Source organism: Rhincodon typus, chromosome 30, assembly GCF_021869965.1.
Source record: "Rhincodon typus isolate 14 chromosome 30, sRhiTyp1.1, whole genome shotgun sequence".
Taxonomy (NCBI): Eukaryota; Metazoa; Chordata; class Chondrichthyes; order Orectolobiformes; family Rhincodontidae; genus Rhincodon; species Rhincodon typus.
The window spans coordinates 6,798,969-6,811,888 of NC_063361.1; the positions used below are offsets into that span (position 1 = coordinate 6,798,969).

General features: G+C 40.0%; 1 protein-coding gene across 4 annotated transcripts in view; it reads right to left on the minus strand.

The window, feature by feature from the left end:
- Positions 1-1,518: 1,518 nt before the first annotated feature.
- Positions 1,519-12,920, minus strand: part of gosr2 (golgi SNAP receptor complex member 2) — a 55,855-nt gene continuing 44,453 nt past the window's right edge. For all 4 annotated transcript variants that reach the window (XM_020535662.2, XM_048614662.1, XM_048614663.1 and 1 more), the window contains one exon: positions 1,519-4,153. In XM_020535662.2, coding sequence (XP_020391251.1) covers positions 3,992-4,153 — 162 coding nt within the window. In that variant the 3' untranslated portion in view covers positions 1,519-3,991. The remainder of the gene's footprint in view (positions 4,154-12,920) is intronic.

Below are 12,920 nucleotides of genomic sequence, written 5' to 3' on the forward strand. Positions count from 1 at the left end.
CCTCACATCTCCTCTAAACTACTTGCCCACTCCCTTAAAACCATACCTTTAGAGCTTTTACAGTTCTCTGTGACAGAGAATTCCAAAAGGTTCACTGAGTAAAAAAAGAATTTGCCTTGTCTCGGACCTAAGTGGAGTCCCCCTTTTAAATTTTTCCACTTGGTTTTAGACACTACAATCAGCTGAAACATCTTATCCGCATCTACCCCATCTATAACCTTCAGTATGTTGTAAGTTTCAATGAGATTACCTCTCACTCTGGCTCACATCTTCTACCTCTGCAAACAAGTTACGTTTGTGGTTTCCAATTGGTTTAATCTTAATTGTCTCTTGTTCTTCTTGTATTTATAAAACATATTAGGTTTTCCTTGATTTAACTTGCTTTTTTTTTTTAAAAACTGTTCCTCTTTGCTTTCCTAATTTCCTTTTTATTTTCACTTTCTATATTCCACTAGGGTTTCTGCAATATTGAGCTTGGGACATCTGAAATAAACTTTCTTTCTTTGTCTTTTCCAAGCAAGTGCCATCTAAAGATCCATGGATTTAGATACGAGACAGCCTCATGTTTTCATTCTGGGCTTAAATTTATTCTGAACCCTCAACTTCCTCCATGAATACTTCTCACTACTCTGACACTGATATGTCTCCCAGTAGCTACTTCTAGTCCACTTTGCCAAATCTCATTTCTGCTTTGTAAACTGGCCTTTCCCCACAACAAGTTAAGACTTTAATTCTTTTATCTTTCACCTTTTCCGCAACTATTCTAAATCTACATGAAGCACATCATTACCTTTAAAATGCTCGCCCACTGACCATTCTCACCTGCCCAAACTCACTCCCTGAAACTAAGCCTGGAACTGCTTCTTCTCTCATGGTCTTGTGGAAGATTTCCTGACTGCATTTTAAGAATTCTGCGTGGACTGTACCTTTACACAGTTAATCTCTACAGAAATCCGAAACAGCAGTGTCAACAAAGTAATCACAGGAAAAAACTACACTGCAATGAATTTGGAACTATTACCTTAGCGAAACTTGCATTAGCTGTTATCATGTTTGCATTACCTTCTAGAATAATTTGAAGCAATGTTTTTATGGGTACCTTTTCAGTTTGACTGATATAAATTTTTACTTATCAGTACTTCCCAGGACAAACATGTTACTACAACTGCCTATGTGACAAGGTAGCTAGAAGATCACACCATGGAGCTCTGTCCGTTGACAGCACATTAGAAACAGTGTTGTCTGCTGTACACAAACTTCTAATCATTAAGGTAAAAAGTCACGCAGTGTGTCCAGGAATTTTAGACGCATGTTGTTTGTGAACTGTCATAGTCACCTTGCTGGATTGATTCACCAAAGCAGGAGTGGGTATCTTCCAAGTGAGTTTGCTAAAATTGAATTGCTATTTTATACAAGGTCATAAGCTGCAGGATGAGCAATGCTGTGTCCAGCTGTTTTCTCTCGCTCTATCTTGATGAACATCTGTACACACACACACACACACACACACACACACAGTTAATTCATGGTTTTGATTTTATTCAATCCTACAAAAGTTTCTAATCTTGGGAATGTCCATTAAAATGGTGAGAGAAACTTTTTCAGAACAGTGGTTGGAGAAGATTTTGAAATAAGTTATTTGAAAATATGTTGGAAACTTACTTGGAATTAAAAGAAACCAGTACAACACATGGCCCCCACCAGAACCAGAAGTTTCACAACCATTCATTACCAATCGGTAGTGAGTGACAGAGAATATCATGACATTAAATCTCATAGATTTCAGTTCAACGCTTTAAATGCTGCACAATTTCTAGCTCACTTGGCAATGACCGGAGTCGGAAAAGAAAACGGTCCAGGATCAAACTTCGTGAACAATCTACTGAAACGTTCTTCAAGAATTGCGATGAAACTGTTTTAAAGTACAGAATGTTTGCATTCATACTAAGTTCTTTAACAACTCTAACCAGCAGTGATTAGTGGAAAGCAAATGGATTTTTCAACCATCACCAAAACTTGACAATCACTTACCAAAGGGAACAATTATACAAACACATCATACGAGACAGTTCAAAGCACGCTCATTTGCAAAATTAGTCAAGAATATGGCAAACAAGCTATTTGTAGGGCAAACATTCCCATGCTTTGGGCTACTGGATCACCTGGGCGTAGCGAATACAGGAAAATTGGGTGGGAAGTATGCACACCCAACTGGAGTCAGCTTAATTTCCAAAACTACTTTAAATAGACAAAAGATCAGACAAGCTCCCTTATGACTGTGCACTCCTCCCAGCCTGACTTCCTGTGTATTCTCATTTCTCACAGCCCAAGCAATCCAATAGTCCAAGCACAGGAAGAGGAAAGCCTGCCTCATAAGATTTGGATTGAAATTTACATTATTTATTCAAACCTATCGAGGTGAAAAGACAGGATTCACAGTCTGATAGGCAGAATGTAAAAACAAATTACAAACCATATCTCGTGCATCAGTAGCATTAAACCATTAAATGTATACACAGTTGCAAATCAAACCATTTCTAGAGACATTCCACAATACAGATGTGCATGAAAGCACATGTTGCACCTTAACCGTCAGAAAGTAGAAGCATCTTTAACAGAAGTCGCTGGACATCTACTGAACAGAGCTTGGTTTATTAATTTTAAAATATAATTTGGGGCCAGTCTACAATGAGACTGGCAAGTACACTTGCTATAAGTATCGACCACAGAAAAAAGAACATTTGAATTAAAGACAAAATAGCAGTAAGGCCGAAGCAATGTATTTTTTTTTAAATTGAGTACAGCAGCTACCTTTCAATTATTCCAAAGCATCCTGCAGGCTGAGAGTCAATATTGTGGAACAATGATCAGACAATTTGATGCACAGTAGGCAGACAGGTTATTCCAATGAGGAACATTTCACATGACATCCATTTCCCACTAGTGCAAAGACAGTAAGGATACCATTTCTCAGCTTCACAGTGAATAGCGATGACACCTGGGCACCATCTTGACTGAATAAGTAAAAAGTAGTTTGCTGCTTTATAATAAATACAGGCTCCAACAGCAATAGAAAAATCCTTCAATTATCATAGCAGTACCATTTTCTTTTAAGTTCAACTCCAGTTTCTCTCCAGTATGTGACGTTTTTTTTTTAAAAACCTACCAGTGGATGAATTTCAGGGCAGGAATAGGACACCTTGCACACTGTCTCCTTGATTCTGTTTGGAGCCCACCATTAGATGATCCATGCAGGTGGCCTGGGTTCATTTGTCCGCAAGAGTTTCTCATTGACTATGCGGCAAACACACCTTCAAAGTCAACAGCTGCCTCTGAAGCTTGGCTGAGATCAGGAACTTGCTCTCTCAGGAATTGAGAGCTCAGCAGGTGGCAGATGAGGATAGTGCATCTGGCCATTACCTGAAGCACCAGGTTGCAACATTTGTCGGGGGAGATATGGAATGCCTCATTTGAATGCATCAAGAGGTGAAGGTGTTTTGTTGAAAAATGCTATTTCTGAAAAGGTCAGCTCAGTCACCTGAAATTAATTGTGTTTATTCTGCAGGAAAACGCCTGGAGGGAGGATAGGAGCAATTAGTACAAAGAGGCTTCCTGGCAGTATCATCAAATTCAGCTTTATTACAGGTTTCTTTTTATTAAACAAAGGTTTATTTTTCCTCCTCTGGGTACCACAAAATTAAAAGGATTATAATCCAGCACTTTTACTTATTAGAATTGGGATTATTGGGCTTTTTCAAATCTTTGATCAATAGTGCTGACCAAAAGAATTGGCAGCATGGTTACAAAGTATGTAAGGGCTTTTCGTCCAGACTGGTAGTCATTTACCTGAAATAGTTTCAGGGCAATGGGAGGATGAGGGGGAAAGAGGGTGTGGAGTCTGAAAGCAACAAGCCAATCACTTGGGCAGTCTTTTCGTGGAAATACTGATTCTTTATTTTCCCTGAAGCACAGTCTGCAAGACAACATTGAGTCATGTCAAATACTTAACCGCCAAGACCATGATGATACAGGTGACCACCATTCCACCAATCATAATGAACTTGTCCTGGAACGCTCGCTTCTCAATTAGACGCATCACAGTATTTGACATTCCCAACATATTTGCCACATCCAAGATCTTCTTCTGTGCTCCCTGCAACGATAGATACATTATTAGACGATGTGCAACAGTCCGAAAAAGACCGCATAAGAACGAAGCAACAGACAGCTCCAAAACCTTCAAAACAACTGGATAAATTCTTTTTTTTTGATCCTGACATCATTTTAAATACACAGATCAACAAAATTAATGATTGAATGCTCTCTCAGATAGATAAAAAAAGACCGCACAGCACTGTTGAGAAGAACAGTAGATGAGTCGTACAGTGTCCTGCCCAATTGTAACCCTTAACCAATATCATGAAAATAAAGCATGTTTAGTTCCTCACTATCACACTGCTTTTTGTGGGACTTCACTGAATATAAACCGGCTGTCTCATTTCTTACTCTAAGAACCATGACTACCCTTAACTTGTATCTTGACCTCAACCACCTGGAAGGAAAGAGCATTAGATGCATGGAAACTGGTAAAGACTGCACCTTCCCATCACCCCTACTATCCCTCATCACATGCCATCCTATTTCAGAAATATATCACTGTTCTTTCATTGTCATGGAGTTAACATCTTGGAATAGCCTCTCTGATAGCAGTGTAGACAGACAAGGTGAACTGCAGTGGTTCAATACACCAGTTCACCACCAATTTCAAGAACAATTAACCATGAGCAATATGATGAACAGAAGAAAAAGAAATGTTCAGAGGTTCTGAAAGGTACTCTATAAGTGAAATTTCTCTCATCTTAATGTAATATCAATATTGGAAGTACAGAAGGTTCCTTGGTTAGTGAAGTGGCTTTTGAACAGGAAGTTTAAAAATTGCCCATACCATTCAAAACCATGAGATGATATTTAATACCATCAACAACTATTAGCAAATTAACTTACGATTGATTCTACTGTTATCTGAGCTGCAATGCTGGCCAACAATAGCTGAGCACTTGCTTACATAACACAGCACTTTACAATAAGTGATTGCACAAAGTGCCTTGTGATGTTTTCGATAAATCACAATATGAATAGGATTACAGTAATTACCCAAAGAATTTATGAATCTCTCATTAGTGGAGGCACTATGGCACTGTAACTGCAGTACAAGTTTACATATTACAGCACCCATTATAAAAGTTAATATGGTGTGTTTTGTAATAAAATCAGAAAAAATGAGAACAGAATGTATGACTTTAGAATGAGAATTGAATATGTCAGCATATTCAGGTCTGATTATACCTTGCCATACAATCCCATTTCATCCGAAAATTACATGTGGTCTCAACTCGGAGCACAACATCTCGAAAATCCAACATGTGAATAACCTGTCTCTACAGCAGCATAATTCAAAAAGCCAAGCAAGCACTCGGAGTCATACAGCACGGAAACAGACCCTTTGGTCCAACTCGTCCACACCGAATAAGTTTCCTATACTAAACCAGTCCCCATATATTTGGCCCATATCCCTCTAAGCCGTTCCTATTCATGTACCTGTCTAAATGTCTTTTAAACTTTGTAACTGTACCTGCATCTACTACTTCCTCTGGCAGTTCATTCCACGTTCGCACCACCCTCTGCGTGAAAAAATTGCCCCTCAGGTCCCCTTTAAATCATTCCCCTCTCACCTTAAACCTATGCCCTCTAGTTTTGGACTCCTCTACCCTGGGGAAAAGACCTTGACTGTTCACCTTTTCTATGCCCCTTATGATTATATAAACCTCTGTAAGATCATGCCTCAAACTCCTACACTCTACCAAATGCAAAGTAAGTGAAATCCACTGTGTGGGAGATTTTGTGAGGCCCATTAGACCTTACAGGGGAATGCTGCTGAGCAGCACGGAAGCTAGGCTTGTGCTTTTCACTACCTACATCCTCAATTGGATTGACATTACCTTTTATAATATATTGCATACTCAGCAGAATAATACAGTGGTGGCTGAATGACAACGTTATGTTTTGCAGAATGCACGCTGGCATTTGGGGAAAAATATCATGATGCTACAGAGAAGATTCAGGTATATCACCGAAAAGAAAGCAGGTTCTGGGATCCACTCAGTTTTGGGGTGTGAGTGAGTGTTTGAAGAAATGACCTTTCTGGTTTTGTGATTTCACTGGCAAAACGGACTTTCGCTATGCTATATATATATAATTTTTAAAATATATTGTGTGAACTTTTTTTGGAATGGACATCAATAAATGAGGTTAAAGGTTTCATACATTAAGCACTTTATATGCGACAAAGTCTGCTAGCAAAACTGCCCTCAATTTGCTTCCATTAGCTCGAGAGTCAAGATGTAATTTAGCATTCAACTATATGAAATGCTTCAGCAATTCACATGTATTAGATTGTTTCAGTTATCAACAGAATCACATTATATTATAAGGTCATTAAGTAAATCAATTTGCAAACTTCCTGCTGTTAAAACTAATTTTGGCAAATCTTCATTCACTCCTGCTGAGGTTCAATTATAGAACTCCATACCCATCAACATAAAATTATCTTCAAATCTGCATAGATTTAAAGCAAACAATACTGCCAATTCTTCCCACAGCAGCAGTGTACAATCATGGGCTGGCATAAATTATAATCTGTAACACTCAAATATCCAGATGTAGATAAACACAAAGTTGTAAATATTGGAAAAGGAACCAAGTTCACACGATGAAAGGGCTAGAATAGTAATACTGTTGAAGTTTAATTGTTGGTCACCATGACTAGTGATATAGCACTCTGAAATTAAAAAGCGTTTAGACAGGATTATACACAAGAAGCAAGTAGCTTTACAAATTGTCTTACAAATAACTTGTTTGACTGAAAATATCCAATTGTGTTAGCAATATGTCCCAATGGCATTTGATTAAAAGTTGAAACTTATTTTTCCAGTTGTGAGAGCCCATGTGTACAATGGACTATATATATGGTGAGAAGTATGCCTTGACATTTTCAGGTGGCAGTGCCACATTACCTGCTAACACCTAATGCCCCTATTATGGGGACAAGGGGAACAGCTCCCAGCTTTTGATTGGTGAATGATGTTGGTACTCAGTGCATGGGTCCAGTGACTGTTACTTTTGGCCTTTGCCTTTCACTGGGCTGAGCCGGTGGGATTACGCACCGCTGCCACTATGGGTTGTCAGGGCTGTGCCAGAGCGGAGACGGGAACATGGAGAGTACGGGAGCTGCACCATGCAGACAGCTGGCTCTTTGCTGGAAGTGAGTCCAAGGGAGAGGTCGGCTCACCACCTCACCAAGTGCTGCATGGTCGGAGGCAGCGACTGCCCCTGGTGACCAGGCCACACCACAACCTCTGCAAGAAGGTGGCTGGACGGACGGGGGCACACAGAGTCAGGGGGCGTACGGGGGAGGTTCACCAATCACTCAATGTCTCCATTCTTAGAATCCCCACGTTATGGAAACAGGCCATTCGGTTCATCGAGTCCACACTGGCCCTCTGAACAGCATCTCCCATCCAGAACCCTCTCCCCTCCCCACCCTATCACCCTGCATTTCCCATGGCTAATCCACCTAACCTACACATCCCTGGAGACTACGAACAATTTAGCACGGGTAATCCACCTAACCTGCATCTTTGGACTATGGGTGGAAATGCGAGCACCCAGAGGAAGCCCACACAAACACGGAGAGAATGTGCAAACTCCACAGACAGTTACCCGAAGTTGGAATCAAACACGGGTCCCTGGTGCTGTGAGGCAGCCGTGCTAACCACTGAGCCACTGTGGTATAGAAAATGCAAGTGAATGTGATGTCCGTGAGCAATCAATTCAGCTGAAAAGAAACTGAGTTCGCTGTTAAATTGGTAGTCTTGTTAAGTGTGCCGTGTCACTGAAAATGTTGGGGAAATCTGGTGTAAAGCAAACAAACAATGCAGAGCTTGTTTTTAATGAAAAAAGATTAAGAGAAGACACGACCTCAACATGGACGATGTAGATGGAAACAAGTCATTTAACTCAGACTGTGACCCCAGAACTGAAAAACATCAATCCACTGAAAAGTTTCATCTGATTCATACCTTGGATTTCTACGTAGGTTATGCCTGATGAACTTGATTGAATTTTTTTGAAGAGGTGACTAATGAGTGAAATAAGGGAATGTCCACGGATTTTATTTACCTGGAATTCCAGAAGGCATAAGGAAATCTGTTACCTAAAGTTAAAGTGCAGCAAGAAAAGCGAAAGCAGAAGTGACTAATGATGTCCCACAATAATCTGTTTGGCATATTTATTAATTACTTCTAATTATCAGATAGAAACACATGTATCTATGTTTGCCAATTACATAAAGATAACTGGCATTGAAGCAATGGAGATGGAAGAGTAAAATTATGAGACATTAACAAATTAAGCCAAAGGATTTCTATTCAGGCAAACATGCAGTTATCTATTTTAGACCTAACAAGGTTAGAACAGGGTACTTTCTAATTGGAGAAAAGCCAGAAACTGTGGAGGCCCAAAGAAAATAGTAAGTCCAGACAGAAACATTATTAATAATAGAACGCTGGTTGTATATCTGGAGGACTAGAATACATGGGGATAGGAATCATCTGCAGCTATGCAGAACCCTGATTAGATCATACATAGAGTACCCTACACAACTCTTCGTATCAGAGTCTTGGGAGCGCAGTATGGGTTAGCCAGAACAGTATCCGGACTCCAGGAATTAAATTACGAGGCATGATTATACAAACTTGATTTGTATTAGAGGAATTTGGAAAATGATGGGGTCAGTTAATTAAAATATTCAGGATATTAAGGAGCAGGGAGAAAGATATTTTCGATGGATTGGGGAGTTTTGTCTTCAGAAACAGTTTAAAAATTAGAGCCAGGTCTTTTGCACTGAAGTTAATAAACACTTCAGCACATAATGGGTACCAGAAGTTTGAAACTCTCTTTTGCAAATGACAACTGATGTCAGATCAATTGTTAATTTTAAAACAGATAGATTTTCATTAACCAACTGCATTAAAATTAAAGGACAAAAACAAGTATTTGAGTTCAGTCACAAATCATCCACAATCTCAGCAAATGGTATAGTCTTGAGGGTCTAAATGACATCCCCCCATTCCCAGTTCCTTCTGGATATTCACAGCAAGGTTCTACAGCTGTGGTTGTATTGATAAAGTGACAGGGAACTGATTAGATTCTCTTCAGCACTCTGATAAGTACAGCTCAGCAGCAGAGGTAATGAGAATAAATGGTTATAATGAACTGTTGTCTGGACTGGTCACTAACTATCATGTAATTATGCAGTGCAAAAAGAGACCATTCAGCCCGCTGTATCTGTGCGAGCTCTTCGAAAAAATTATCCACTAGTCTCACACCCGTAGTTTTATTTCCCATAGTTCTGCAAATCTTCCCTTTTTCGGAAGTTTTCCAATTCCCTTTTTCCTAGTTCCTTTCAATTCTGCTTTCACCACCCTTACAGGCAGGTATAATCAGCATCCTGATCATACGTAGGATTATTTAATTTCACCATTGACTAAAGTCAATGAATTGACACTCTGTCCAAAATTTCTTAATGTCCCAGGAATACGAGCAAGTTCAGGGGACAGAGATCCTACTTATGTCACAAACAGAACAGCACCGTATGGAAAGCATTCTCCAAAGTTGTCTCTAATCAGTATAATGCTACATGGTATAAAACGCCAGCAACATTAGAAACACAACTACTGAACACAGAAGGAGCAATGTGATTATGTATGCTGATGTTTTTCTATAAGCAAATTTGTACAGGTGCTGACTGCAAGCCCTCGCACATAAAGGTTTCACAAATACAAGGAGTAACAGATACAGAACTCAACATGGAAAAGATGGATTTTAAAAAGTCAACCCCACAGTGTTACATTATTACAAAAACTTAAAATTATAAAGGAACACCATAAATTACACTAAAGGTGTATGCTATATCACAGTTCAGTTCCTAACGTTAAATACAATCCTGTATCAGTGCAAAAGCCACAAGGTATATCAGTCAATCTGAACACAGTTTTATGGGAATAATAATGTTCTACACAGCTAGGATGGTGTGGAGAGGAGCAGCGGAACAAGTTACTTTTCTCTGCATCAATGATGTAAAATAGTGACAATTCAATAAAGTGAATTCTGTTGGGATACAGAAAATTGAAAATACAGAAGGTAGACTCCAAGGGTGAGATTATAATACAGTAAAAAGGTGTTATTCGTAAAAATCTGCACGGCATCTTAATGAACACACCAGAGATGACATTCAGTAAACAATCCTATAACTGATATAAAGGAGGCAACTGTCTGACTATCATACCGCTCGTGTGCCTGCTCAGCACATATTTTTTCCCAGAAGCCCAGCTTTACTGTTACCTTGTGAGGAAGCACTATAATGAAGAAAGCAAGAATGTCCTTGTATTTAGAAAAATGGGAACAAGGATCAGAAACACCTTCACTGCAGGAGCTTGCTGACCAAACAGAATATGAAATGAACCCTCTACATGGATTCAGCAATTGCTGTTGTGGCCACCTAACTGCGATTACGTGCTATCTGTTGTTTACAAAGTTTACAGCTCAGATCATTTCTGAAGTTGGGAAACCAACCCAAGGACACATTTTCTATTGGGAGGCAGCCGCTTTGGAATTGATGATTAAACCTACAGCGTGGGAACTAAGAGCTACTGATCAATAGATAGCCTGGATCCCAACCTTTAATTGCAGGTTGGAACCACATCCAAACCAACAGCTGGATCATTTGAACTTTCTTGTTCCCAGGTTTTTGAAAAAGTGTAACACATACATTCTTGTTCTCAGACTGTTAAATTTTAAAAACTAGAACATATATTGGCCAGAATTTTCCAGCCTGCTGCGTATTTTACACTACAAGTGATCCTGACTTCACTTACTCCTCTGCTCCCTGATGGAAGCAGACAGGACTTGCATTTCTCACAGCTCTGCTGTCTGCTCCTCCGTTCCCAGGGACCACACCTTAGATAAAGACAGTGACATGCTTCCAACTGGCCGCCAACACAGATAGAGGAAGGCGCAATGACAGAAGTGGAGGGAGGGCAAAATTGAACAGCGAACTAACAAAAAAAAAAGCCAAGTCACATTCTCACACCCTTTTTCCACACGCCACGAAAGTTTAAAAACAATTCAAACTTCAAGTAACCCATTAAGTGTTTATAGTCTGCAAAATGCCTGTGACATTACAAGTACTGTCATTGTTGGAAATGTTACTGTTCAATCAATGGGAAAGTTACACGGTTTGATAAGTGTTCTTGCAATCATTTTTAAATATGCACAAAAGAACACTTATCACCAAGTTTGACAGACTGGGCGGAGCAGTCATTGCAAGGTTTGATATTTATGACTTACATCAAGACTATCAAAGCAAGTTCCGAGGTATTCACCGCTGAAGTGACAATATTGCACTAACTTTTGCTGTACGAATAGCATTTGAGGATTAGGAGCAATTGAGAAATAATCAGAAGTTTAGAACCAAGCTAAAAGACTAGATTGCACAATGACTTAAATGTTTATATACTGCCTTTAAGAGTACATCCTCCAGGACTGCTGGGATGTTTGGATGTAGTTTGCCACAGTGTTGTGTCAATTATGGAGCCACTTAGCTTGTCTCAATAAGGCCAATATATTGCACGTGCCACTTACAAGAGGTTAACTGAAGAACTGAAGCTCCATCGATGATTTTTGCTACGTAACCTGGAGACTGTACAGTTTGAATTCTTGTAACACGTTAGCCACCGAAGTTTTATTTTCCTTAACTTGATTCAAATAAATCCTCAATTAATAACTGTTTTACTGAGAAGTCACAGTTATCAGACCAGACCTAAAGAAAATACACACTGGCCAGTTCTATTATAGTACCTAACCGAACCTTTTTCCTGTGAACACAATGAAACCTTGTCCCAAATGACCCATCAGATAGACAGAATAGTGAACGCGGCCATGTTTGCTGTGCAAACTCAGCAGCCACAGTGGTTCAGTTCCTAGGACATTATCCGATTCAGAAATTTGCAGTATAAGGTCAACCATCTGCAATGAAACACTGTGCACACTAAACACAGTTTCCCCAGAACCAAGCAAATTAGGCTTCATTCCTGCAATATGACCAGACCATTAACTCATTTTCAAATATATACATCTGCATAATTTTAGCTAACAGCATCTACTCAATGGTTTTAGCTTCTAAAAAGACAAGTGTGATTGACTATCAGAGCAGAATTCAGCACCAAAGAGAAAAGTGAGGCATTTCTCTCTCCCTTCTCTTTCCCTCCAGAGGTGAGCATCACATTCAGCACCTTTAACGTAAAGATAGATTCCAACAAGCTCCCTTGAACAAAAACAAATCTTCACAAGGAAACCCAGTCAGGAAGGGAAAGATGCATTGTGGGTAGCATGCTGGCTGAAGGCTTAATCAGAAATAGGTCTTAAGGAATTTTGTTTAAAGTGAAGATATGTAGAAAAATACAAAAGGCAGCCATCGATTTGGCCACCAGAGGTGGGAGGGTGACAGGGACAGCAAGGGTGAGCGGAGAGGGCGGGGGCGTACTTTTTACGAGCTGTGCAACAGTAAACAGAGTGAGACTGAACAGACTGGGTGACAACAGGGCCATCGGCGGGTGGCAGGGCCCAGATGGCAAGCAGGTCTAGGGAGGGCAGACAGCTAGGCGGCCACTGAGCATAGTGGACGTACACGTTAGAGACAGTGAACGAGAGGGGGAGAGTGCAGGATTGAGATCCATAGAGAGAGTCCAAGAGCAGGGGTGAGTGGGTGAGTGGGTGAGTGGGTGAGTGGGTGAGTGGGTGAG